The 27,631-nt window shown below is 41.3% G+C and overlaps 2 protein-coding genes across 10 annotated transcripts; both read left to right on the top strand.

Annotated features, from left to right (window-relative positions):
• The first annotated feature begins 585 nt into the window (after window positions 1-585).
• On the top strand, window positions 586-1,140 carry LOC128899355 (apidaecins type 14-like). The gene has a single exon (XM_054177832.1). It carries the CDS (start codon window positions 586-588, stop codon window positions 1,138-1,140), a length of 555 nt encoding a protein of 184 aa, XP_054033807.1.
• Window positions 988-26,723, top strand: MIER3 (MIER family member 3). 9 transcript variants are annotated; one of them, XM_054178090.1, is made up of 13 exons: window positions 988-1,298; window positions 1,970-1,994; window positions 4,177-4,322; window positions 6,094-6,228; window positions 8,045-8,165; window positions 11,061-11,146; window positions 11,341-11,413; window positions 13,663-13,814; window positions 14,254-14,335; window positions 18,862-18,956; window positions 24,679-24,806; window positions 24,931-25,076; window positions 25,165-26,723. In XM_054178090.1, exons 3-13 carry the CDS (start codon window positions 4,224-4,226, stop codon window positions 25,620-25,622), a joined length of 1,575 nt encoding a protein of 524 aa, XP_054034065.1. In that variant the 5' UTR covers window positions 988-1,298; window positions 1,970-1,994; window positions 4,177-4,223; the 3' UTR covers window positions 25,623-26,723. The 9 variants fall into 9 exon arrangements, with proteins under 9 accessions (XP_054034065.1, XP_054034058.1, XP_054034057.1 ...); XM_054178083.1 differs by having other exon boundaries at window positions 1,098-1,203; window positions 18,865-18,956; XM_054178082.1 differs by having other exon boundaries at window positions 1,098-1,203.
• Window positions 26,724-27,631: the final 908 nt, after the last annotated feature.

The following is a 27,631-nucleotide window of genomic DNA, read 5'->3' as shown; positions in this document are numbered from 1 at the left end:
TCCAGCAAACCTGCTATGTGCCCAGCGCTGGTTTGCCTTTATTTTATAATAAACTGGTTGTATTTAAAAATTCAGCAGTGAGCTCGTTTCTCATATTATACTCAACCTAAATCCATCTGGACCAACCTGCTCCATCAGGTCAATGTTCTTCTTTTGTTGAGGGCCCAACAGCTGATAGTGCTCCAGATGTGGTCTCACCAGAGCAGAGTATAGCAACAGAATCACTTCTCTAGACCTGCTGGCCATGCTTGACACAGCTGAGGATGTGATTGGCATTCTGGGCTGCAAGCACACATTACTGGCTTGCACCCAGCTGCTCATCCATCAGTACCCTCGAGTCCTTTTCTGCAGGGCTGCTCTCAATTTCCATCACACCCCGGCCTGGATTGATATTGAGGATTGCCCCGACCCAGGTGCAGGACCTTGCACTTTGCCTCATTGAACCTCGTAAGGTTCTACTCAGCTCACCTCTCTAGCCTGTCCAGGTCCCTCTGGATGGCATTCCATCCTTCAGTGAACTGCACCTCTCAGCTTGGTATCATCGAAAAATGTGCCGGAGGTACACTCAATCTCGCTGTCTACACGATGATTCTGGGTACCAGTGTCACTGCTAGCCCTCCTCCACCCCAGCACCTATGGATATGGAGCTTGATACTGAGTGAAGCGCAGGGGACGTGGCCGGATGGCATTCCCGCACGGCATCTCCGGGCCCGGGACCGTGAGGCAAGCCGCGGCAGTAAGAGGCACGTTGACCCAAACAGGAGGTGTTCAAGTCACCCGAGCTCCAGCCGGCCGCAGGGCCTCCCAGACACCACGGCAAGGGTCCTCCCGGATCCCGCTCGACTCTCCCAGAGCGGTCAGCCGCCGCCGGCCCGGGCTTCCTCTCGGGTGGGTTGGGGGCGGCGGCCGGCGCCGCGCCCCTTCGGCCCAGCCTCGCGACGGTCGCCCAGCGCCCTCTCAGGGCGGGACAGAGCCGGGGCGCCGCGGGCCAAGCGCCCCCTCAGGCCAAGACAGCAGGCCTCGGCGCTGCCCCAGGTGGGGTCCCGGCACCGCCTCCTACTCCCCGGCCCGGTCCCTCCGGCCCCTTCGCTCCCTCCCCGGCCGGCGCCGGCCGGGACTCGGCGGCTGCCATTGGCTTAGCGGCCCCATCCGGGCACTCGGCGCAGCGCTGTTCCTCAGCCCGATCGTCCCAATATGGCGGAGGTGAGCGGGGAAAGCGGGCTGGGGCGCCGGGGTTCGGCCGGCTCCCCGCGGGACGCCGCCGGCGGCAGGCCCCCCACGGCCGCCTCGACATCCCCGTAAGGTGCCTCCGGGACGGCCCGGCGGCGCGGGGGGGAGGGGGTCCGTCGTGGCGGTGGAGCGGCCGCCGGGGCCGCTGGCGCCGGGGCAGTGGGAGCCTACGCGACTAGGCCGCACGACGGGCGCCGCGTAGCGCGGGTGCCGGATTCGCAGCCCGCCGGCATCCGACAGGCCGCGACCGGTCACGGAGGGGGGCGCGGCTGCCCCCCCGGGCACTGCGGGACACAGGACGGGCCGGCGGCGACGCCGCCGCGGCGCGGGCATTGAAGAAACGCTCGCTGGGAGGGAGGAGGAGCGAGCCCCGGGCTGGGAGAGGGCAAGAGGCGGCGGCAGGCTCGGTTGCCGCTGTCTCAGCCTGCCCCTGTCATGTCCCGCTCGGTCCGGGCTGGCGGGAGGGGGAGTGCCGGCAGGGCCGGGCGCGACTCCTGGGGGGCTTCCACAAGCGACAGACGGGGAGTGAACGAGGGGACGAGGAGTGAGAAAGGGTGAACGGAACGGGAGGTCCAACAGAGTGGGACGCGGGGACTAAGATTACCGGGGAAGCAGCGAAGAAGAGGATGACGAGTGAAGGGGGCACCTCTGAGGGCGGAGAGGAAACGCATGAAATGAAGATCTCTGCCTGCTGCGGGGCTGGAGGGAGTCCGCTCTCACGTCTCTCTGTTTCTCACAGGCTTCCTTTGGGAGTTCGAGCCCAGGTTCGTCCTCGTCCATCTCCTGCTCCGGCACCTGGCCTGCCGCCCGCACACCGCTCTGTCTTTCCTGCTCCCTCCCAAATTTATCCCCTCGTAGCTTTCCTACGGCAATTAGCCACCTGCCAGATTTTTAAGAGAAGGATGTGCGTTGTGGAGTCCTTTCTTTATCTCTGGTTGCACTTAGTAATTGGCTGCTTGGAACCCAAAATGAAAACAAAGTTCTGTGGCACTTTTAAGTGAGCATCTTAATAAAGCCACGTAGCTGGGAGAGAGACTGCATCTCTTTGTACTGAAAACTACAGGCTTGTGTAAATTTTTGACTTACTTGTAATAACAGTAAATGTTGAAAATCATAATGATAAGTAATGTTTAAGGCTTTAACTTCTGTTAAAGTTTTGTGGAATATGTTGCACAAGCAAGCATAATTAGCATCAACAGAGCTACTCTCTAAGAAGTAATTGGGGAATGTATTTACTTCTGTGTAACTGCCTTATACATTGGCTGTTTGTCATCTCTTTTAACTACTCGCGTGAAATTTATTGAGCTTGTATTTTTTAATATGGTTTTAAATACTTTAAGTGTGATAGAATTTGGAGCTACTAAAGCGTGACTTTTTAAATCTAAATTTTCTGATCTTAAATTTTGTGAGTGGAGTAGAACTTCCACTTGAGTTACTCAACATCAAGTGGCTTAGAACAGTAAGTAGAAGCGATAATTTGGTGTACACACACACATAAAGATAGATTAAAGCAGTTAATGCTTCTTTAAAACTGGATCAGGTTGTGATGGCCAACAGCAGACAAGTTCAACATGTAATGTTACTGTTACAAATGATGCATTGTTACCAGCTATACTGAAAGCTCTGGGACCGTGATATGAATAGCATGTGAATAAAAAGCATTTCTGGCATGAATGTTATTCAGCGGTATAGTGTAGACTTTCATGGTATTGTCTTAAGCAAGCTAAACAGCTTAATTACCATCATATAAGGAATGGACATAGCATAATTCCTTAAAAATTAGCTAGATGTAGCTCTCAGAAGTATTGCTATATACAGCTGTCTCTTTCACTCTTTCAAGGCTGAAGGCAGTGCAAAGAGGAATACTGCCTTTTTTTTTTTTTTGTGGTAAGAGGATTGAAAATTTGTAGCAATTTCCTTCAAAACTTCTGAAGAAGTTCATACAAGGAAATAATTCTTAAAACTCCTTTGCTGCTGGTAAGCCAAGGATTGCAACAGAGCACTGGTATGTAAGAACTAGAAGGGAAAACCAGAAGTCACAGAGAAATAGCCTAATCTGTTTCTTTTCTCCATCCTGAGAGCTGTAAGAAAGTAAACATTAAAGAATAAAACAACCCTGTAATTCAGTGATTTTCATTGTTGAGCACTGACTTTATGGAGCATATTTGCATCTTTAAAATTTGTTGAATCTGATGGGAACCTTTCTGACAGTTGACAAAATGCACTTAAAATAATAGTACTTTTTGGATGACTTATGAGTATCCTCAAGTAATGAAAAGGTATTTTGGACCAGAGAGCTGTCACAATGGCTTGTTAATGTGATCCATTAGAAGCATTTTATCATTTTCAATATATTGCCTCAATGTTTCTGGTAACTGCTGTGTTAATTCTTCCTCTCTAGATCAAGTCCTAAAAAAATTCAGTTTATTAAAGAATGCATTTGCAAGGCTAACCTGAAGCAAGTGTCACTGTTTATTTTACTATTGGAAAGCTGATTCACAACCTATGTTAACTGTCTGCTGGTGAAAAACCATACTTGTTACCATATAAATCACATAAATAAAATCAAAGTCTATGCATCACAGTTTTGCTGCATCTGAAACCTCGTGATGTGTGTGCTTTGTGCTTTAATTGTGATTTCAAGGATGTTTTGAGCATACATTTTTTTACTCAATAAAATACTTATTTGGGATTGCACTTTCTGAAGCTTTGTTTTAGTATTTTAGGTACTTCTCTCAAGTAGTCTATACTGTAAGAGAGAAAATCACTGCTATTACTCAGAAAACGGGAAGGTCAGATAAAACAGTTGAATTTGTCAAGTAGTTTGGAATTTATTCCAGTTACTCTATTGTGAGTTCTGACCCTATATGTAGAAGAATTCTTTTTTTTCTGTGATGTAATTTCATATGCTGTTATAGAAAAAATTACTCAAATTTTTTTTTTTAGTTGGCTCTTTATCATCTGAGGATCATGACTTTGACCCATCTGCTGAAATGTTGGTACATGATTGTGATGATGAGCGAACTCTCGAGGAGGAGGAAATGTTGGAAGAAAGGAAAAATTTCAGCTCTGAAATTGAAGATTTAGAAAAGGTAAGAGTGATTTGTTCTCCTGTAAACATCCATACATATTGTAACTTTTCCAGTGAAGAGAACACTCAACCTGGTCTGTGGGATGTAATGTATAGTGCAGCTTCCTGCAACATACCTTTTACAGCTTTGCAGAAAGATAGGTTTGGTTAGGATTTAGCAGTGCATCGTCACAAAAGGCTAAACTTACCTTCTCAAAGATGCTGGTGTTACATTAAGTTCGTATTTTTCATTTTGTAGTCCTTTTACTTTGGTAGAGAAATCACTGAAGCAGGTTTTAAAGAGTCCAGAACCTACAATGTCTGATTTTCATAAGTTGAATATAAACTGAAACTATACATTTCCGTACTGTTAAGTGAAAGTTTGTCATGTTTATTTCTCTTGGTCAGATTTTTCTTTTCCAATATGCCAGCAAACAGTCCGGCTTTAGGAATGATGGATCACATTCACATGCTGCATAAATGGTAGTTCTATGCTTTGATTTCATCGGTTTGACATTCAGTAGTACCCCTTGGCTTTTCCTATTCCATTTTGCATGCTTTAATTACATGTTTCCTATGTACACCTCTTGTTTGTATGTACCAGTGCACCATGCATTTTAAACACTTGCTGAGCACCCATGAAGTGGTGCTGGTTGCACTACTGTTTAGTGACCTGCTTACACCACTTAGCGTAACTTTGCAGATTTTGGTCAACACAGTTTCAAGAAAGTGTGATTTTTAGCATCAAATACATGGCTGTGTTTTTGTAGTTCACATAAAAGCAAATTTTCTAAATGTGGAATTGACAGTACTTACTCTTGATTTTATGTTGTTGGGGTTTTTTTGGGTTGGGTTGGGTTGGGTTTTTTTGTCCTGCTACCTTTATAATTACATTTTTGCTGTTTATGAAGTTGCACTTACAATAGTGAAGCAGCTTACCAAGTCTGGTGGTTAAAATGGAGTTGATACTCCACAAAATTATCTTACTGCTTCTATTATAGAAGGAAGAAGGACTGAGAGCTACTCATCTTAAACACTTTATTGCTTTAGGTCCCGATCCTGGAAAGACTTGGACATGAGTTTACGTTTATCCATTGTGAAAAGTCTTTGCAGGACTAAGACCTTAGCTGACTAAAGAAAGCACGTAATTTAATCAGTGTATGAGTTCAACAAGAAATTTTTAAAGGTAATATAACTTTTAAAGGTATAAATACTGGAAAATTCTTTTAATATTTTAATGGTTTGAAACAGGTGACTAAAAAAAAATCTCCACTGTTTATTGTTCATATTAGGGTACAGGTATGATTATACTGAAAGCTGTATCATATCTCTTTTTCTGCTATTGCTTTCTCAGCGGTCATTATAAAAATACATTGTGTGGGAGATGGGGAAAAAAGGCTTCAGAGTTGTTAAATTCATTCACTTTTGTGGGTTTTTGCATACTTGCAGATATTACTAGGTAGGATGAAAGTTTTCTGCATTTTCTTTTGGGGGGTGTTAGTGTTTCTATGATATGTTTGGTCTTCAAGAAGTAGAGGCAAATCATGCTGTACAGTATGAATCAGATAAGGAGCACATTTTTAATAATTACTCTTTAGTTTCATCCATTAAACAGTTTTCTTCAATACCTTGATGGGACTTCACTATATGCCAGGAGACATGGTTATGACTTATTTCAGTTCTGTGCTTGTTTTTTACTTTTGTACTTCAAAATATGTCTTACACTTTTAGGCCTAAACTGTTCAGAAGTATGTGGAAATGAATTTAAATGTTTGGAAATCCTCTTGTATTAGGAAGGGAGCATGCCACTGGAAGATTTACTGGCATTCTATGGCTATGAACCCACAATTCCAGTTATGGCGGGTTCCAATGCGGATAGCTCTCCAAGTGAACTTGCAGATGAACTTCCAGATATGACTCTAGATAAAGTAAGTCTGAACCATTTTGCCCTGTGTTTTGGTTTAAAAATAGAAATCCAGGTGACCTTACATTATATTTCACCATCTCTTGATGTCACAAAATATGTGTCTTGGTTAATTTAAATATGCAATATTACTCTGAATTAATTTTTTTTCAAGGATGTTGAGGATCTGATTCTAATTATCACACTTAAAATACATAGGAACTTTAGTGACACAATATTACTACAAATGAGAAGTGTGTAAGTTAACAGTTCTAAAGTACGTCTGAGGAACTTAAAATAGGTGCAAGTTTTTTGTAATATATATGCAGTATCCAGAAATAATAAATCTGTTTTCCAACTGTCCTGATTCTGCATGGGCCAGCCATGGTCTGTAGGCCATTAGCAGTTCTGAGTCAGCCAGGACAGCTGACTCAAGCTGTTTCTGAGGTGTATTCCATAAGACAAGCAACACAATACAAAGGAGGAAATTTGCTGAGAAGATGGTTTTGCTCTGGGCTGGCCTTTCCTCTTTCTGTGATTCTTCTCTGTCTTGCTTTTGAGGACTGCATTTCTGAATATTGTGACTTCTGCATTTAATCTAGGTTGAATATAACTTTATATATCTTCTGCTGTCATTGGTATTAATTCATCTTATGAGTCCTCTGCTTTTCCTGATTCCCCTTCTTTGTTGGGGAGGGGGCATCAGGTAATAAAGTAACTGCTGTAGTTTAGCCCTAGATATGGGCTAAACATGGACATGCACATCAAGTATCAAAACCCCTGTGGATAAGTTGAAAATGCATTCCTGAATGCTTTGAAACCTGGCTGTCAAATCTGCATCAGGATTTGGAAAGGTCTCAGGCCTGGGGGGTGAGAGAGATTGTTTTATGTGCAGTGACTGTATATGCTGTATTGCTGATGTAAAAACCTGGAATTTCTTTTTTTATGATTTTCAAGCTAACCTTGAATTCTGAGATTTTTTTGCTATAAAGACTGTGCAGCTAGTAGTTTGAATAATGAATTATGTAGGTAGTAAATGTATATCAGGGTTGGTTGTTGATTTTTTTTTATTATTATTATTTTTATTTTTTTCTTTTACTTTCTGTGAGTATGATGTAATGGTGAATTCCACAGAAAGTAGAGTACAGTGATAGCTTTGCACATCTGATTCTCATTAGGATTCACAATTGTGTTGAAGCTACAAAAATGGAGTTGGCTTGTTGTGTAATACAGTTCTTTCCCTTCCTAACCACTTTACAGAGAGGTTGAAACATGTCTGCTAGTGAAGGAAGTGTGTTTTTTCTGTCTTTATATTTTTTAAACCTACAGAAACATATTTTTTTGTGTGTTTTAGGAAGGTAAGAGGTTGTCTGTTATGTGTTATGGCTCTCTCAGTGAAAGTCTACAAAAATACCTGGTTGGTTATTGTTTGTTTCCCCGCACCCAGAGTTTAAAGGATAGTAGCCTTATAGCCACCTTTTAAAGCTTTTGTATATCTGTGACAGAATTCTAAAGATTTGTTGCAGTTTCCAGTGGTGTTTTTCAACAGGAGCAGTAGGAGGAACATCTGAGATTGATATTATTTCTTGTGCATTTATTGTAATAGAAGACAAGGGGGAAATGAACCCTTGTGTTCAACTCTGGTTGCATTTGTTCTTAGATTTAAGAGGAGCAAACTAGCTTTTTAATTAAGGGACTATGATTTGCTAAACTTACTTACAGCAAAGTAATATTAATTAATGGGAATTAATTTGCTGAATCTAAATTCTCACTGGTCTATACTGCAGGTTATTTTTTATTTTTTTAATCTGAGCCTTTGTTTTTTCATTTTAATGATACAGGAAGAAATTGCTAAAGACCTCTTGTCGGGTGATGATGAAGAAACGCAGTCCTCTGCTGATGACTTGACACCATCAGTTACTTCGCATGAGGCTACTGACTTCTTTCCTCGGCCATTAAGATGTAGGAAACCTAATTTTATAGTAGTACCCAAAAAATCTTGGTGTTGTACGTGGCTTCCAAGTCTAAAATACCAAAATTGCAAAATAGCTCTGGCTGTACTGGGAGTTGAGAAACGGTGCTTTGCGGGGTGTTGTGCATGAATGTTGTCTTTGGTTGGTATTGCTGATGACTTGAAAGACTTCTATTTGGTACTGTGTTCAAAGCACAAGTAAAACGAATTTCTTTACCTTCATAATTAATAGTTAATGTGATACTGAGGAACACCCTTAATAATTGTGAATATTTGGTGAATTACATGGTTATGTAATCTATTCTCTTAAGTTAGTGTTTCTCTACTAAGACTTTTAATGCTGCTTTTAAACCAGGGACAGCTATTCAGCCTGTGAATGTGAACTGAGACAGGGTTTCTTTGTGATTATTTCCCTGCACACATCAACACTTTTCATTGATTTAATGGGGTGAGCCAAAGTGGTTTTATATGGAATGGTGCTTCCAAAACCATCACCACCAGAATTTCACTGCTCATGGAGCTATCTGCTGTGCAAAAGATCAGAGAACCAGCAGTTCAGCTGGTTCAGTTATCCAGCCTGGATGAGATGTTTGTTGCTGCCTGTTGCAGCTCATTTTCCCGAACTTATATATATGACAGTTTTATTTTAGCAAAATTTTTAAGGTATTCCTGGGGGATTTCCTTCCTCTAGTGAAGGGGAATAATAAAGGGGATGTGCTTCTTCAGTCATCACCAGTCACAGCCCTTTGAATGCTGCTAATTGCATAATAAAACATTTGTATTGAGGGAGAGATACAAAAGCCTTAAAAAATATAATGTCCTTCTTTCCATTGCATACTCCAGACCTTCTGGCACTTAGGCACTGCTTGTGCACTGTTAATGAATATGACACTGAAAGTGTGGCAGCTTTATAGAAAAAATTAACCCCCCAAATTACTGAATGTTAAGAAACAGTCCTCCTAGTTTTCAGCTACTATGGTTTGTAAGAGAATGTTACTTTCTCTTTTAGAACTTTTGGCAGGACATTTTAAAATTGAATACCCACCATTTCAGGGAAGGAGATTGCAGTTCTCTGGGCTGTTGGCAGTTGGGGTTGTTTTTTTTTGTTTGTTTGTTTTCCCTCTTCCTTCTGTCAGTTTCTCAGATAGTGAGTTTTAAGATGAGCATGTCTAATACATAATGCTGGCTATTTCATTACATTTGCATTAATGTGATAAAACAATTTGTTATGATTTTCCAGGCATATCATTATTTCAGGCATTCAGGTTAACTTCTTGCCTGCTGTTTTGCTACAACAGAGACTGTTAATTGTAGTAATGACTGTAGAACAGCCTCAGTTCATAGAGTCTTGGATATTGTCTCTGATGCTGATCCTGTTTAGTTGTGGTAAAGTTAAACTTGCAACTATATTTATGAGCTTGTTGTTACTGAAGTTTGAGAATGCAAAGTAGCTTTAATTGCATCAAAACTGTAGATTCTATTCTGTGTGGGATTATACACGTTTTAAAATAGAATTACTTCAGAAACCAGTACTGCAGCATGCCGGAAGCTAAATTATGACTTCCGAGGAGTAGTGCATTTGAATTGCTTGGAATGCTCTGCTCTATTTCTTTCTTAAAAAAATGAAATAGAGAAAAAGAGGAATAAACACAGGAAATAACCTGGGAAAGAACAGCCCATGTACCAGTATAGGTTGAGGGAGAGCTGCTCTGGGGACAAGGATCTAGGAGTCCTGGCGGACAAGAAGGTGACCATGAGCCAGCTATGTGCCCTTGTGGGTAAGAAGGCCAATAGCATCCTGAGGTGTATTAGAAGGAGTGTGTCTAGGAGGTCAAAAGAAGTTCTTCTCCCTCTCTGCCCTGGTGAGGCTGCATCTCAAATACTGTGTCCAGTTCTGGGCCACTCAGTTCGAGAAGGAAGCACAGGGAAGCGCTTGAAAGAGTCCCAACACAGAATCACAATGATGATTAAGGGAGGGCGACCATCACCCTTATGAGGAAAAGTTGAGGGAGCTAGGTCTCTTTAGCTTGGAGAAGAGGAGACTGAGGGGTGACCTCATTAATGCTTATAAATATGTGACGGGTGAGTTTTGGAAGGATGGAGCCAGGCTCTTTTCAGTGATGTCCGGTCATAGGACAAGGGGCAAAGGGCGCAAGCTGGAGCATAGGAGGTTCCACAGAATCACAAAGGAAAACGTTTTTACTGTGAGGGTGACAAAGCACTGGAACAGGCTGCCCAGAGAGATTGGGCAATCTCTGTTTCTGGAGACATTCAAAGCCCACATAGATGCATTCCTGTGTGACTTACTCTAGGTAATCCCACTGTGGTAGGGAAGTTGGACTAGGTCTTTTGAAGTCATTTCAAATCCCTAACATTCTGTGATTCTGTGAAGCAGTCTTTTGCTTATTCTGTTTTGTGTATCTCTCCTGGATCTTCATGCTCAGTCAGCCTTATTCAAAGGAATGTTTTGAATGCCCATTAAAACTTCTGAGGAAAGATTTTAGTAGGTAATAAACACATGCTTTAAACTTTCTTTGTGATTAATGTAAAGCTGCATCACAGACCTGTACATTTCCTGTTTTTCTCATACTTTTTCTGTAAGGTAGAAGCCTTTATTGAGAGAATTGATGAAGAAAAATTTTTCATTTAATTTTGACCATTAGATTGTCTCAACTGTGGTGATGATAAATGTTTCAGTTCTTCATTATGCAAGTACCAGTAGCTTCTGACTTCATGCTAGATTGATATAAACATGAAATAACAGGGTTATAACTACTGTATCCTAGAGGCAAAACAGGTGCTTCTTTTCAGAAATAAGTGGTATTTTGTAGTTATATTTGAACTGGATATTCTTCCTACTAAAATGAAAACTTTTTTGTTTGAAGCAAACACTACATGTGATGGAGATAAGGAATCAGATGGTGAAGATGTAGAGGCAGACAATGGTAATTCGTCTGAAGATTTGAGAAAGGTAATAATCAGATCTTAAAAAATGTTTTAACTTTATGGTTAGGAAAAATGCATGAAGATTTATAGTAGGTATCTAAAATAGTATCATCATTCTGCATTGGCTGCGAAATGCCAGGTTAATGGCAAATTTCAATGCTTCTATACCAAATTATTAAGAATAATACCCTTCTCTTTAAATTTTTATCACATCTTCAGGAAATAATGGTTGGTTCACAGTACCAGGCTGAAATTCCACTTTACCTTGGCAGATACAGCAATAATGAAAAGGGTAAGTACTTGTGACTGTCTTTAATTTTTGTTTGCTTATATGTAGCAGTTGATGGGGAAATATTATTTATAAGGTAAAGTCAATGGCCTTTAAGGTCAGAGACCTTAAAAAGGCACTAGGAAATGGAAGTAACAGCCACATACTTGTATCTTGGAAGATTGATTCTTCAAGAAGACATTCTCAAGACTACATTGGAGGGTGTTGTTAATTCTGGAGTGCCTGTTAATATTAGAAGGCAGCAAACTGTGGGTCAAAAAGGAAATATTTTCATCAGAGTATCATAACTGGGCTATGAGCATGTGATTTAGTTTATGTTGAGCATCTTCAAAATAGTTTTCCTTGTGTTTTTGTCAAGCAGAACAGAGCAGGTTACAAAATGTATATGAAAAAACAATAAAGTAGTTTAAATTTCCATCACATTAGTAGCAGATGTAGGTCCCAATACACTATCTTTTTTAAAATAGGGTATTTTAAGTATGATGTTCCTCCAGAGTAAATTTAGATTAAAAACTACAATTGTGCTAAAGCAAAAGAAAAGAACCTGTAAGAATTCTATTTTGTATCTTTAGAAACCTTCACTAGACTAAAAGTATAGTACACAGAGGTGTATACCATAAATAATTAAAGAAACTTGGTCATGGGTAGAACAGCTGGGAAATTAAGGAACAGTTTGGGGGAATCTGTTAGGAAATGAAGGGCATATTCTCTTTTTGGTGAATTTTCAATATTCTGTAGATTGTTTGTGTTCAAATGCTAACATTTTGTGGGAATATTATCCTAGTGAAGCATATAGTGTCTTTTCACCATTTTCAACTGCTTTTTTGAAGTGATCCTTTGCCTTAGAGAAGATCTGTTATGGACAGAGCCAAAACATTAGGAAGTGAATATCTCCAATATTGTTTAAGAGAACTAAGGAGATCTCCCATTTTCTAAGATTGCAGTGTGTTGTTTATGAGTTGTAAAAATGCAGGAGTGAGAACTGAATTTATCTGGATGATCTTTTTACATATTTTGACTTCTTCTCAGCCAAGAGCTAGAGAAGTGCCACCAGAGCATGACAAGGAATAGATTTATTTGACAGTTTTGTCTGGAATGAGCTAGTGCTAGAGAGAACCATCAAGAATATTGTCAGCTGGCATGGCCAAGAGCAAAGAGGTAGCTCCCAAATCAGACAACTTGAAGAGTCCCTCTCCATAGACTCCAGACAGAAGTGCTGGGATATTTTATTTTATAGGGAAGGTTGAAGCTGAGCATGAGCAGTGCTTGGAGAGGTTGGACCTGGCTGTATGAGTGGATTTTGTGTAAATTGCTTCTATACTTTCTGAAGATCTTGTGATGGCAAACACTTTGCCTTAGCTTTCTCACCTTAGCTTAAGGTTGTTTCCTGCAGTTAACAAGAGATTTTTAGAATCTTCATCTTTTTTACTGTAACAACCATGATGCTTATGTGTTTGAGTTGTATAACTCGTAATTTTTTATTGCAAAGAGAGGTGAAACAGTGTGCAGTGTTAATCACATCTGTTGATTAATCTGATATTGAAATATGTACACAGACCAGCAAAGCTCCAAGCCAACCCTTGATTTTTCAAAGATACTGTTCTGAAATAAGCTACTTACATTCACTCTTCTGTAAAGGAGAACTATACATCCTGATTGCTTGTAGAGTATTCAGTTTACAAGTTCTTAACTGCATTCAGTTTGGAGTAAATGGAAAACCAAACTACCATATTGAGACCTGGTTTCCAGGCTGTTAAGTAATTTTTGTCAAATTTTATTTGCAAATGTTCCATTAGTCACCACTTTATTTTTTTGCATTTAATATTTGAAATATTTAAGTAACAGCCTAGAGGTGTTTTTTTTAACTGTAAACTGTAATTATTTGTATTTGTTAAAAAAAGATTGGTTGCACTAGCTTGTGTATATGAAGACGATGAATATATATGCAGAATTTGACTTGAGTCATCTAGCTGTCAGTCTGTAAAGGATCTCTGTTTCAAGAACTCAGTCCCTTATCTTGTCCTCATGGAACCTGAATCTCTTTGCCATGTAACAGTGCAGTCTCTTAACTGAGGCTTTTGGGAAAAAAAACCCAAACCAAACCAAAAACAAATGTACAGTGCTATTTAAAGTGACATTATGGTGCTTGATTTGATTAATTCTGTGTTCCTGCTGTCCGTATTTGTGAACTAGGTTTTAATGTTACAGCCTTAAATGTCACACCTGGCATTAACGGATTGGTATCTTAACAGCCTATGAAAACGAAGACCATTTACTTTGGAAACCTGATGTAATCTCAGAAAGTAAAGTTAAAGAATACCTTTTTGAAACCTCCCTAAGAACAGGAAATGAAAAAATGATTGGCAGAATTCCTGAAGGGCTACATACACGAGACAATGAACAGGTATGTTCTACATCCTGTTCCATTTGTGACAATTTTTTTTCTAATGAATGTGTGTTCTCTTTATATGTCGTGTATTATAAAGGCAGCACTAATTTTTTGATGTTACTGAGGTCAGGTTGTTATTTGTAAGTTTAAGCCCATGCTTAAGATTAGGAGTACTTGAATATTGGCTGTATTGTGATCTGTAATGTTTCTGAGTGCCGTGATATTGACAAATCCAGATTTTTTTAACAATTGCATGTAATATTTTACATTTTCTTAATTAAACCTTGCTTCAACTTTTTGGATGGTTTTGCTTTCGGTTGCTTTAAAATTTTCCTCATGTATCCGGATAAATCATCCTTGTTACATGAGATATGTTCACTGAAAGGCTAGCTTTACTGATCTAGGTGTGGTATTTGCAAACTTCCATTCTTTCTAAATACTTTCTGTTTCATAGGCGCTGTATGAACTTCTGAAAAGTAGCCATAATGTTAAAGAAGCAATTGAGAGATACTGCTCAAATGGAAAGGCTTCTCATGGTAAGAAATGTGTCTTTATCCACACATTGCCTCACCTGCCCCAGCCTGAGTTAGATGAGACTTTCTATACCCTCATTAAAAAATGGTGAAGTATGATAATACTGTCAGTGCCTGTTTTAGAGTAACTGTTATGCTGGAAGTTCGCTGTCATTCTCAAGGTGACAATTAAAAATCCATCTCTTCCAAGATTATTTCTTAACCATGAAACTTTACTGGGGATCTTTTCTTTTGAAGCTTGAGAATTCCTTAGTAAGGGATGCAAAATTAATGCCATGAGAAAGCAAATGGCCCTGCAGTAGAATGATTATCACCTTCATCTGAGAGCAGAAAGGTCTTGTTTCTTGCTTCTAGAAATGTTTTGAAATGTGTTGTTTGATTTATTGTTTTGGTTTTTCTTTTACTTTTTCCCCTTTACTGTCAGCTTTAGATGTTGTCTGAACTGAAACTTTTTGGATCACCATTATGAATGTAAGATGCCTGAAATACCCCTCCATAATTATATAATGTCCCAAAGATATAATCAAGATAGGAAAGCAGCAATACTTGAAACAAAACTGACCTGTTGAAATAACTTAAGTGTTTTAAAAGTCTTAACTCTTTTTTTCAGTAAGTTTGTGGCATTTTATTGCTTGTAAAATTAAAAGTTAGGTTTAGGAGCTACAGGGTTTATCTTGGAAAAAAAAGGGAAATATTTGCAGTTCTTCCTTAAAAAGAATGAAAGAGTTATTTGCAGGACCTTTAGAAGAAGACATTTGTTTGACTTGTTCTGTATTCACTGATTGTCCTTGTTTTTTCAAAAACTCAGATCAGACTAAGTATAGCCTCAATAGATTAGCCCTGGGTGGTGGCCTCATGTATGGCTAGTACTAAGGCCTCATCAGGGAGTTTGAGTTTCCTGGTTTTGACTGGGATTAAACTAATTTTTTTTGCTGCTTAGTGGCTAGAATATTGGTGTCTTTGGGATTCAGTGTAAGAATGCTGTTAAGGGTTTAGTTGTCACAGTCGTTGATAAGGAATCAAGGACTTTTCACAGTATCACAGTATCACCAAGGTTGGAAGAGACCTCGAGGATCATGGAGTCCAGCCTGTCTCCACAGACCTCATGACTAGACCATGGCACCAAGTGCCACGTCCAATCCCCTCTTGAACACCTCCAGGGACGGTGACTCCACCACCTCCCTGGGCAGCCCATTCCAATGACAAATGACTCGCTCAGTGAAGAACTTTCTCCTCACCTCGAGTCTAAACCTCCCCTGGCGCAGCTTGAGACTGTGTCCCCTTGTTCTGGTGCTGGTTGCCTGGGAGAAGAGACCAACCCCTTCCTGGCTGCAACCACCTTTCAGGTAGTTGTAGAGGGCAGTGAGGTCACCCCTGAGCCTCCTCCAGGCTAAACAATCCCAGCTCCCTCACCCTCTTCTCACAGGGCTTGTGCTCAAGGCCTCTCACCAGCCTTGTTGCCCTTCTCTGGACATGTTCAAGTGTCTCGATGTCCTTCCTAAACTGAGGGGCCCAGAACTGGACACAGTACTCAAGGTATGGCCTAACCAGTGCAGAGTACAGGGGCACAATGACCTCCCTGCTCCTGCTGGCCACACTATTCCTAATACAGGCCAGGATGCCATTGACCCTCTTGGCCACCTGGGCACACTGCTGGCTCATGTTTAGGCAGGTGTCAATCAGCACCCCCAGGTCCCTCTCTGTCTGGGAGCTCTCTAGCCACTCTGACCCCAGCCTGTAGCTCTGCATGGGGTTGCCATGGCCAAAGTGCAGCACCCGGCACTTGGACTTGTTAAATGCCATCCCATTGGACTCTGCCCATCTGTCCAGTCGGTCGAGGTCCCTCTGCAGAGCCTTTCTATCCTCTAACTGACCAACATCTGCTCCCAACTTGGTGTCATCTGCAAATTTGCTGATGACTGACTCAATCCCCTTATCCAGATCATCAGTGAAGATGTTAAAGAGGATGGGGCCCAGCACTGATCCCTGGGGGACGCTACTGGTGCCTGGCCGTGAGCTGGATGTGGCACCATTCACCACCACTCTCTGGGCTCGGCCCTCCAGCCAGTTCCTAACCCAGCACAGAGTGTTGCTGTCCAAGCCACGAGCTGACAGCTTAGCCAGCAGTTTGTTGTGGGGGACAGTGTCAAAGGCCTTGCTGATGTCCAGGTAGACCACATCCACAGGCCTCCCCACATCCGCCAGATGGGTCACCTGATCATAGAAGGAGATCAGGTTGGAGAGGCAGGACCTGCCCTTCCTAAATCCATGCTGGCTGGGCCTGAGCCCTTGGCCATCCTTCAGGTGCGCAGTTATTGTCACCAGCTTGCCATGTTTTGCCACTATGCAGGAGTACAAGAAGTTGGGTGGAAGCTTGTACAGGACAGCTGACCTGAACTATTTAAAGGGATATATTCCCTGTCAAAAGGCATCATGCTCAGTATATAAAGTAGGAGAAGTTATCCAGGGAGAACAGATTGCTCTGTGTACATTGGTCAGTGTGTGTTAAGCAATTGCATTGTGCATTACTTGTCTTTTGTTGGGGTTTATTTCTCTCTCTTTGTTATATGCCTTTCCATTACAATTATTTATTATTGTTGTTTATTATATTGTAGTTTAGTTATTAAACTCTTCTTAATCTCAACCCACAATTTCTCATCTTGTGAATTCTCTTCCCCATCCCACTGGCAGGGAGGTGTGAGTGAGTAGGGTTAAACTACAGCTGAGACTGGGAAAAGTGTCAAGAGTTCTGAGGAATCTGTCTTACTTGACAGATCCATCTCCCATCTGTGTCAGTTCGGGAGTGTCCTGACAGTAGCAGTTCATCCCACCCTGTTTCTTCACTATCATTTACAATGCTGAGCTTCAAGTCAGCATCAGGTCAGATGTGGGGTTGATTGTCCTGACCTTCCTGAGCGTTATGTTCTTTGTTTTGTCTTACTTCATTCCTTTTTACAATGAGGTTCAACTTACAAATGGACAAGGCTCCCTTTATTTAGTAGTTTCTTGGTTTTTGGGGCCTGGAGGAGCAGAGGTAGGGTAATCATCATAGGTACTTCAGTTGTTTTAGCCTGAAGCAGGCTGCTTTTGTAACAGCAGTAAAAAGATCATTTGATGAGCTTATTGGTATAGCAGTGGGCTCTTCAGCTATAGAGAGCTCTGTAAAACAGGCTTTATAGAGCTCTATACCCTGAGGGTCTGTGTCTCCTGCCCTGTATGCCACTCAGTAGGTAATAGGGTGGTTCAGTGTTAGGGAATGGCCCCTCTTCAATAACACTCCTGGTGCCCAAAAGCCATCCTGATCTAACATGATACCTTCTCTTCCAGTTAAAGAGATATGCCAGAGATACTCAACCTTGCTTCCACCCATGGTTTTTGTGCATATTAGCCAGCAGAAGCATATCTCATGGAATGGTGTTTTATGAAAAATCTGGTTACCCCTGTGGGGTTTCATATGCACCTTAGTTTTAATAATACCTTTAATTCAGATTAATTTGTTCTCATTGCCGAGTTCTTTATTGGAATCCTTGTAAACATCTCCATCTCAGACTTATGGGGAAGTGATCAACTTACAAGTTTTCACATGATTTGGAAGGATTTGGGACCTAAATTATCATGAGTTCTATTTTATCCTCTACCTTCCTGCATTTTTCTTCCTCCAGTTGTTTATGCAATTAGTCTGTTAACAAAGGTAACAACATTTCTTGTTGCTTTCTTTGTTCAACCTCACCGTATAACATTCTTGGTTCTTGTTTTTCACGTTCCTTGTGCTGATAAGCAGCTCCTAAATGCTTCTTGCATGTTATTTGCCTTCTCTTTACCATCTTTCAGTTTCCTTTACAAGCCTCAACTATTATCTTACTCCCAGTATCCTGCTTTTTGCACAACTGATTATCTGAATATTTCACTGAAAGTTTACCTCTATGCCTTTGAAAGTAGTCAGTGATTGAGTCTGCACGTCTTGCCTATGACACCAACTTCTGTTGCAGGAGAATTAAGAAAAGTCATCATTAAGGAGTTAACTGGAAGGTTTTAGAAATTATTAAAGGATTGAATTATCAGTTACTGATAATTGAGTTGTAATGAAGCAATAATTTAATATTAAACAGTGCTTTAACAATTACTAATACTTAAATTATAGCTTGATATATGTGCATGTTGCCTGCATACAATATACTTTTAGGCTTAATGTAAAATGGCACTTACCTTGTTAGAGATCTCAGGTGCTGGGTAAGAGGTGTTTCTATACACTTATTTATGTGTGTAAAGTTGCTTACTTGTAGGCTGCTCCTTTGGTGTACATGCAGTTGTGCAGCTGTGGCTGTTTCAGTATTGTGTAGTTCCAGCTTACACTGATACTGTTAGTTCCTGATAAGACATGGCCTAGGCTCTGTAGTTCTTAAGAAGATATCACCTTCACAGTTTGCACAGTAGTGCTGATTTTAGTCCATTAGCAACAAGTACTTTATTCTTTGTGAAAGGTTAGTGGCTGAAATCAGGTTTATCATGCTACTTTTGTAATTCTCTAGAAGAAATGACAGCATGGACAGAAGAAGAATGCAGAAGCTTTGAACATGCACTTCTGATTTATGGAAAGGACTTTCATCTCATACAGAAAAACAAGGTTAGTGTTTTACAGTTAAACAGAAAAATCGTTAGTTGGTACAGTTTTTAAAATATGTTAAAGCAAAACATTTGTCAGAAGCTATGCAGAGAAATGAAACAAGAACCTACATTTCAAAACTATCATGGCATTTTTTGGCTAATTTTTCCTTGGATGTCGTTGGAAAAGTTAAGTGAGTCAGTGTTTTATCTCTGAAATAATTTTAATATTGACCTTACTTCCATTTATGCATTTATATTGTAACTTAGTTTAAATTTATGCCTTGCTTAGGAATACAGTATTTCTATACTGTAGTTGTGGGAGGGTAAAATGCATCTTTACTTCATTTATTTTTGTAACCAGGCTTTGCTGTTTGTTAACAAAAGTGTCATCCTCTATCAGTACTCGGTATTCTGGCCAGAAAATCTTGATAAAGATAGCTCTTGATTGCTCTGTGCCTGAAAAATAGGGTTTTTGGTTGGTTGTTGGTTGTTTTTGTGGGTTGTTTGTGTTGTGGGGTTTTTTGGGAGGTGGGGGGGGGGGTTTGGTTGGTTGGGTTTTTTGTTTTGTTTTGTTTTTTTGTTTTGCTGTTGTTTGGGGGAGGGGGTGTTTAATCAAAAATTAACATACAATATTCTTCATATATACTTTATGCTTTGGTAACACCCTCAAGGTTTTCTGTTAGTGCTTTCTGTTCAACAAGTTAGCTGGTCCTGCTTAATGCTTGTTTTAAGCTGCCCTAAATAATATTTGGGTGGTTCAGATTTTAAATGGGCCTTGCCAGTAAACAGTAATTCAACAGAGATGCAAAGAAATAATGAAAAAGTTAAATTTTGCCAGCAGTAAATTGTGTTGATGTGTCTGTCACTAGGGACTAGAATTTGGGCAAGAAATCCAGTGGGGTTTTTTTTAACAAGTAGGTAAAATTCTGGAAAGTTTAGGGAAAAGTTCTGAGACCCAGCATAAGCTGATGTCACTTGTGTATGGAAAGTATTAGCTAGACAAGATTTACTGTGGGGTGAAATTAAATAGAGATGTTTCCTTTTCAAAGCATTGTTGACTGGTGTTTTGTATACTAGTGTATGGACATCTGTTAATTTCCTCTCCTGCCTAGTGTGTTTTTATGTCTCAACTTACTGCTACATCTGAGGCACTTTGAATTTGCCTCTGATGTTTCCTTGTATTTGATTAAGCTCAGGCATAGTTTGCTGCTTGAGTATGTATGGACAGTTATATATCCTAGTTGTAGAACTTAAACTGGCACCATGGGCTGATGGTAATGTGAAATATTTCTACATTTGAAAATGGACATAATGGACAGAAGTAGAAGACTTCCCCTCCCCCCCCGCCAAAGAATCTGACTTCACAGAGCAACCTTCGTTTTGAGGGATAAGACACTTAACACCTATGTGGAAGTTTTAGGCTATGCCTTTAATATTTTTTCACAGATCTTGAATAGAAAGTAGTAAAATGTAAAAAAATCACTATTGGGTGTAAAAAGGAAAACAATGGCAATTCTAACCAATCCATTGGAAGAGATAAGGCACTAAAACTAGTTCTCCCATAACAATTTATTCTCTTGTCTTCTCACTTCTTTGCTCTGGGAGAGATACTAACTTGCTTCTGCTTGACCTTGGCTGCATTGTTTTGGCTAAGTCTGATGTCTCTCTGCCCCATTCTCTTGTCCTTTTTGTACATGGGTGTGGTGGGTTGAAGTTTCCCCCCAGCATTAACTTTTTATGCCAGACTAACTGAGTTAGAAGCAAATGAAGCTGTATTTACAAGCAAAAAATACACTCTACAATGCAATGCAATGAATATGTACAAAATATGCAGTATTTTCAGTATTTATAGTATTTATCCAGATATTACAGTATTTGCAGTATTTATGCAGACATTTACAATTAGCAAATAACAAGGAAACCCCTCTGGTCCAAAAGACCAGGGAAGCTGCTCCACTGCCCTCCCAAACCTTCCCCACCCCCCTGTACCACAGAGAGAAAAGAGAGGAGCTGAGAGAGAAGCAGTGGGTTAGCTTATCTCAAAGCCAGCCAGAAGCACTGTTATCTCCCGAGTGAAGCAAAACAGCCAAGGTCAGAAGAGGAGGGAAAAAGGAATGGGAATGGAAGTGAAATGTGAAGAATTATGATACAGCTTCTCTTATCCCAGACTTTCGTCCAATTAATTTGTTCAGAATAATCTTTTGTTTTCCTTTTCACTCTGCATAGTGATTTATTTATATTTTTCTACTTTTCTGCTCAAAATCTGCAGCTAAATTTTTAAAGGCATAGCTTCAGTTATTAAAGGCATTACTTCAGTTTTTACTAGCTGGAAAGAACGTCTACCAGACAGCTGGCCTGCAGAGCTGGCAGAGGGAGCCAGGGAGCTGCATGGTTTCCCTGTGTTCCATGAGCAAGTGATAGGAGCTCTCCTCAGCAGCTTAGACCCCCACAAGTCCATGGGACCAGATGGGATCCATCCTAGGGTGCTGAGAGAGCTGGCAGATGAGCTGGCCAAGCCACTCTCCATGATTTTTCATCAGTCCTGGCTCACTGGAGAGATCCCAGATGACTGGAAGCTGGCCAACGTGGTACCCATCCACAAGAAGGGCCGGTTGGATGAGCCAGGGAATTACAGGCCTGTCAGCCTGACCTCAGTGCCAGGAAAGATTATGGAGCAGGTCATCCTGAGTGCAATCACACAACACTTAGAGGATGGCCAAGGGATCAGGCCCAGCCAGCATGGGTTTAGGAAGGGCAGGTCCTGCCTGACCAACCTGATCTCCTTCTATGATCAGGTGACCCGCCTGCTGGATGTGGGGAGGCTGTGGATGTAGTCTACCTGGACCTCAGCAAGGCCTTTGACACCGTTCCCTATAGCAAACTCCTGGCCAAGCTGTCAGCCCATGGCTTGGATGGGAGCACACTGCGATGGGTTAGGAACTGGCTGGAGGGCCGAGCCCAGAGAGTGGTGGCGAATGGTGCCACATCCAGCTGGCAGCCAGTCACCAGTGGTGTGCCCCAGGGATCAGTGCTGGGCCCCATGCTCTTTAACATCTTTATTGATGATCTGGACGAGGGCATTGAGTCCATCATCAGTAAATTTGCTGACGACACCAAGCTGGGGGCAGGAGTTGATCTGCTGGAGGGTAGAGAGGCTCTGCAGAGGGACCTCGACAGGCTGGGCAGATGGGCAGAGTCCAAGGGCATGAGATTGAACACATCCAAGTGCCGGGTTCTGCACATTGGCCACAGCAACCCCATGCAGAGCTACAGGCTGGGGTCAGAGTGGCTGGAGAGCAGTCAGGCTGAGAGGGACCTGGGGGTGCTGGTTGACGGTAGGCTGAACATGAGCCTGCAGTGTGCCCAGGCAGCTAAGAGGGCCAATGGCATCCTGGCCTGCATCAGGAACAGTGTGGCCAGCAGGAGCAGGGAGGTCATTCTGCCCCTGTACACTGCACTGCTTAGGCCACACCTCGAGTACTGTGTCCAGTTCTGGGCCCCTCAGTTTAGGAAGGATGTTGACTTGCTGGAACAAGTCCAGAGAAGAGCAACAAAGTTGGTGAGGGGTTTGGAACACAAGCCCTACGAGGAGAGGCTGAGGGAGCTGGGGTTGCTTAGCCTGGAGAAGAGGAGACTCAGGGGTGACCTTATTACTCTCTACAACTACCTGAAGGGAGGTTGTAGACAGACGGATGTTGGTCTCTTCTCCCAGGCAGCCAGTACCAGAACAAGAGGACACAGTGTCAGGCTGTGCCAGGGGAGGTTCAGGCTGGATGTTAGAAAAAGGTTCTATACAGAAAGAGTGATTGCACATTGGAATGGGCTGCCTGGGGAGGTGGTGGAGTCGCCATCACTGGAGGTTTTCAGGAGAAGACTTGATGGGGTGCTTGGTGCCGTGGGTTAGTTGTTTGGGCGGTGTTGGATTGGTTGATGGGTTGGACGCGATGATCTTGAAGGTCTCTTCCAACCTGGTTTATTCTATGTATTCTATGTATTCTACCTGACCAGGGGGGGTCCTTTTGATGTTTATCAATTGTAAATATCTATAAATATTGTGAATACTGTATATTTTGTACATATTCATTGCATTCCATTGTAGATTGTAGTTTTGCTTGTAAATACAGCTTTCATTTGCTTCCAACTGAGCTGGTCTGGCAAACTTTGAGGGGGGAATTTCAACCCGCCACATTAGAAAATGAATTGATGCCAAACGTGGGGCTCAAACCCACGACCCTGACATTAAGAGTCTCATGCTCTACCAAGTTTTTACCATCTCAACAAGGCTATAATTTTGTTCTTTATTTTAAGTATTTGCAGTCATGATGCTCTATTGTGAAAGCCTCCAGAGGGGGCTTTACCTAAAGGAATGAGCCAACAATGTGCACTCACAGCCCAGAGGGCCAATCACATTCTGGTCTGTGTCAGTGGTCAGTGGGTCAAGGGAGGTGATTATGCCCCTCTGCTCCACCTGGAGTACTGCATCTAGCTCTGGAGCCCTCAGCAGAAGGAGGATTTTAACCCTTTGGAGCAGCTCTGGAGGAGGGCCACAAAAATGATAGAATAGAATAGAATAGAATAGAATAGAATAGAATAGAATAGAATAGAATAGAATAGAATAGAATAGAATAGAATAGAATAGAATAGAATAGAATAGAATAGAATAGAATAGAATTAACCAGGTTGGAAGAGACCTTCGAGATCATCATGTCCAACCTATCATCTGACACCACCTAATCAACTAAACCATGCAACCAAGCATCCTGTCAAGCCTCGCCCTGAACAGCCCCAGCGACGGCGACCCCACCACCTCCTCAGGCAGCCCATTCCAGTGGGCAATCACTCTCTCTGTGTAAAACTTCCTCCTAACCTCCAGACTAAGCCTCCCCTGACGCAGCCTGAGACTGTGTCCTCTTGTTCTGGTACTGGTTGCCTAGGAGAAGAGACCAACCTCCGCCTCACTACAACCCAGATCCAGAGGGCTGGAGCACCCCTCCTATTGAGGGCAGGCTGAGAGAGCTGGGGTTGTTCAGTGTGAAGAGAAGGCTGCAGGGGGACCTTATTGCAGCCTCCCAGTACTTAAAGGAGGGCCTGTAAGGAAGATAGGGGAAATCTTTTCAGCAAGACCTGTTGTGATGGGAAAAAGGGTAATGGCTTTAAACTAAAAGGGGAGATTTGAATTACATACAAGAAAGAAAATTTATTTATTTTTTACATTGAGGGTGGTGAAACACTGGAACAGGTTGCTCAGAGAGGTGGTAGAAGCCCTGCTCTGGAACCATTCAAGATCAGTTTGGGTGGAGCTCTGAACAGCTTGGTCTAGTTGAAGATGTCCCTTCTCACTGCAGCTTGGGGTTGGGCTTAGATGACCTTGAAAGGTCCCTTCCAATCTAAAGCATGAATCAGTCCCCAAAGTCCTTTCTGCTTCACTTCTCTTACATTATTGATTTCCTCAGCTTCTTCCACTTTAAGAGAGTCCATCTTACATTAAAAAATTGTTAGTATGTATTTATGTGTAAATGCTTCAGGCATAGATACAATTCCAGTCTTGTTTTTTAAAAAGCCAATACTGCATACAGTAGAACAAATGTAATACTTGAAACTATAGATCTCTTTGAAAACTCCTCATTTAATTAGTTGGTTCCAGACAGTAAAACAGTAGAACTAACATTGCTGCGGGAACTGGGGAGACGACAAAACATGTCTTTGCTTTAATTTTGCCAATTCTTCTTGCCTCCTTGTAGGTAAGAACCAGAACAGTTGCTGAGTGTGTGGCTTTCTATTACATGTGGAAAAAGTCAGAGCGTTACGATTACTTTGCTCAGCAAACAAGATTTGGAAAGAAGAGGTACAACCATCATCCGGGAGTTACGTAAGTAATATGTTCTTGAAATACGTTTCTGTTGCAGATGGTAGATACAGAAGACGTGGGTCTTCTAGGTCTTTTAGGCCTTGTTTTCTGGTTAAATTATACATTATGGATCTTTTCTTTTAAGGGACTATATGGATCGTTTGGTAGATGAAGCAGAAGCCCTGGGTGGAGCAGTGCATTCTTCAGCCTTAACATCTAATAGTCGAACAGAAACCATTCCTGATCAACAGCTAAGCATTCTGAACTCTATCACTGCCAATGAGTTGACAGGTAAATCAAGGGGGGTAAAAAAAATTAATAAAATTTGTAATGATGAAAACAGCTGCTTAGTTTGCATTTGTGTTTATCTTTTTTCCAGCATTGACAAATAGTGTAGCTACAGTCTGCCACACTTCAGACATGAACTGCCTGGATGATGCCTTTCCTCCTATGGACAGCTTATCCCGAGCACCAGTTAATCATGTGCCTGTTGGAACAGAAGAATTGCTTAATTTGCCTAGCAATGGTGAAAGTGATTGTTTCAATTTATTTGAGACTGGATTTTATCATTCAGAGCTAAACCAAATGAACATGTGTAGTGACGAGACAGAAAGACCTGCAAAGAGATTGAAAATGGGAATCGCAGTCCCAGAATCATTTATGAATGATGTCTCTGTAAATAACCTTGGTGTGGACTTTGAGAACCACACACACCATATTACCAGTGCCAAAATGGCTGTCTCGGTGGCTGACTTCAGCAGTCTATCTGCAAATGACACAAATGGTTTTATCAATACCCACACTCTTCACCAACATGCTGCCCTTCACTCAGAATGACTGTGGGAACCCAAACAAACAGTGGGTACTATATGCAGTAGTAGTAAACTTGATGTGAACAATCAGGTTTGCTTAGTCTTTCACTGGAAGTTTGAACTTTATGACATCAGTGATGTCTTTGTATGTATAGAACTATATCTTGATTATCAAGAGTAATTTCTTTTTTCAGTCCATAAATGTGGAAATGTCATAGGATGTTCGTCAGAGTTCGGGACTAAGAGAACTCTGCGGTGCAGCTTTAAGCTCTGCTTCAGTTTTTATTTTAAAGCCTGTAGACGGAGGCCACCGTTTTGAAACCAGCACAGACGTTCCAAATGGATCGGAGTGGCTTTGTAGTCTGAGTTACTTTTGCCGTAACGGATGCAGTGGAATAACAATGTTTACAGGTACCAATCCTGATCCCTGCCCAATGTAGCATTTAAAATCTTTTTTTAATTTTTATTTTTTTACAAGCGCAGGGACGGGCTTCTTTAATTTAAACTGCACAAACATACAAGGATGTTTTTTAAATGGAATCTTCTCTCATGATCCTAAACTAGAGCACTTCAGTTTACAAAACAGCAAGTTCATCTTGGTGGAAACTAGCACAAGGGACTTGAAATTAGCAAAGTGAAAATATCTACGCTTCGATGATGTTGCAAAATTACAGGCCATGGCTACCCTACCCACAAGTAATGATTTTGCCATAGGTGTCTGTGTACTTTACACTTACTGGCTTAAACAGGTGCGGTTTAGGCTATATTGTGTTCAGATGGGTTTTGTCCACAACTTTGAAGGGTGATGTAATCATGTACCTTAACTTTCCTAAGGCATCAGATACTGTATAAAGCTGCAGTCTGCACAGCTTAGGATTTACCACTAAACAGTCTACATGTGGAAAACATCTTAAATTGTTTGGAGTGCTGCAGTTCGAAGTGTTGACTGTTTTGACAGATGGTCTAGATCATATAGGAATAGTAGAACCTTGAAGTAGGTATTTGAAAGTTTTTCTTCAGCCTGTGTTGGCATTTATTTATTTTGGCAAGCCCTTGGCTCAAAAATGGCAGTTTGCTGCCGTGGTCAAATAGGAAAGGATAAATGTTTCCTCTAAAAACAACTATTTAACTCAGTAATGTTTTTTTGGGGTTGTTGTTCTTTTGAACACTGTGCAATTTAACCATCTAGAAGTGTGTTTTGCAAATATTTGTTCAAACAGCACATAGCATTGGCTTGTAACCTGATGTTGTAGCATACAACTTGCAGGGTTTTTTAGTGAGAATCTGAACCTTACTTCAGTGGGATTGCTCCTTTCCCTCCCAGGTTTTCTCTTTGCACTGTTTCTATTGCAAATCAATTGCCGCTACTTTGTTTTCATTATTCATGTGTTGTTAATATTTTTAATAGTTGCTTCAAGGTTATGCTGAGTAATTAGAAAGTAGTGATTTTAATATTTGAAAGGGAAGAGGGTATTTATTGTGCATACTGTGAACTGCATTGACATCCTGAGTTTTGGATGCAGCAATATGGAGTTTTCTTTACAGCATCATAGTAAAGGCTGCTTCGAAGTGTTTACGCAATAGCACGTTTAAACAAAATAGTACAGCACAGTGGACAAAAGTAGGAAAAAATTTGTAATCAGTTCTTAACTTGCACATCTGAAGTATGTAACTTTAGTAAGTATACAGTAAATAATGGGTAGCCCTGGCCCTGTGTTGTATTCAACATTTTTAGCCAAGTTGTCAGCTTCTTGTTGCTGTGTTTTGTGCTGAACTTTGTACCTTATTTCTTTTGTTTATGAATCAACACATTTTTATGTAATTTTGTAAAATACTGGCCATAATCCTCCATTGTTATACATTCAAGTTTATCTATGGGTTTACAGTGAGTGGCTGGTCTGTATAAAAGTCATTATACAAAGATGAGTGAATGCTTATACCAGTTGCACTTAAATGAACATGCCCATTCTCATTAGCTGATGCAGTAATATATTCAGTTTATCTATGCATTGCTGGGTTCTTAATGTAGACAGT

Source organism: Dryobates pubescens, chromosome Z, assembly GCF_014839835.1.
Source record: "Dryobates pubescens isolate bDryPub1 chromosome Z, bDryPub1.pri, whole genome shotgun sequence".
In the NCBI taxonomy this organism is placed as follows: Eukaryota; Metazoa; Chordata; class Aves; order Piciformes; family Picidae; genus Dryobates; species Dryobates pubescens.
This window is presented reverse-complemented; position numbering and strand designations above follow the sequence as displayed.

Excerpts from the sequence above, each read along its gene's own strand:
- LOC128899355 (XM_054177832.1), top strand. The coding sequence starts at position 586 with ATGATTCTGGGTACCAGTGTCACTGCTAGCCCTCCTCCACCCCAGCAC.
- MIER3 (XM_054178082.1), top strand. Across the intron at positions 13,815-14,253 it reads ATACACGAGACAATGAACAG|GCGCTGTATGAACTTCTGAA; the intron begins GTATGTTCTACA and ends TCTGTTTCATAG. Across the intron at positions 18,957-24,678 it reads ATCTCATACAGAAAAACAAG|GTAAGAACCAGAACAGTTGC; the intron begins GTTAGTGTTTTA and ends GCCTCCTTGTAG.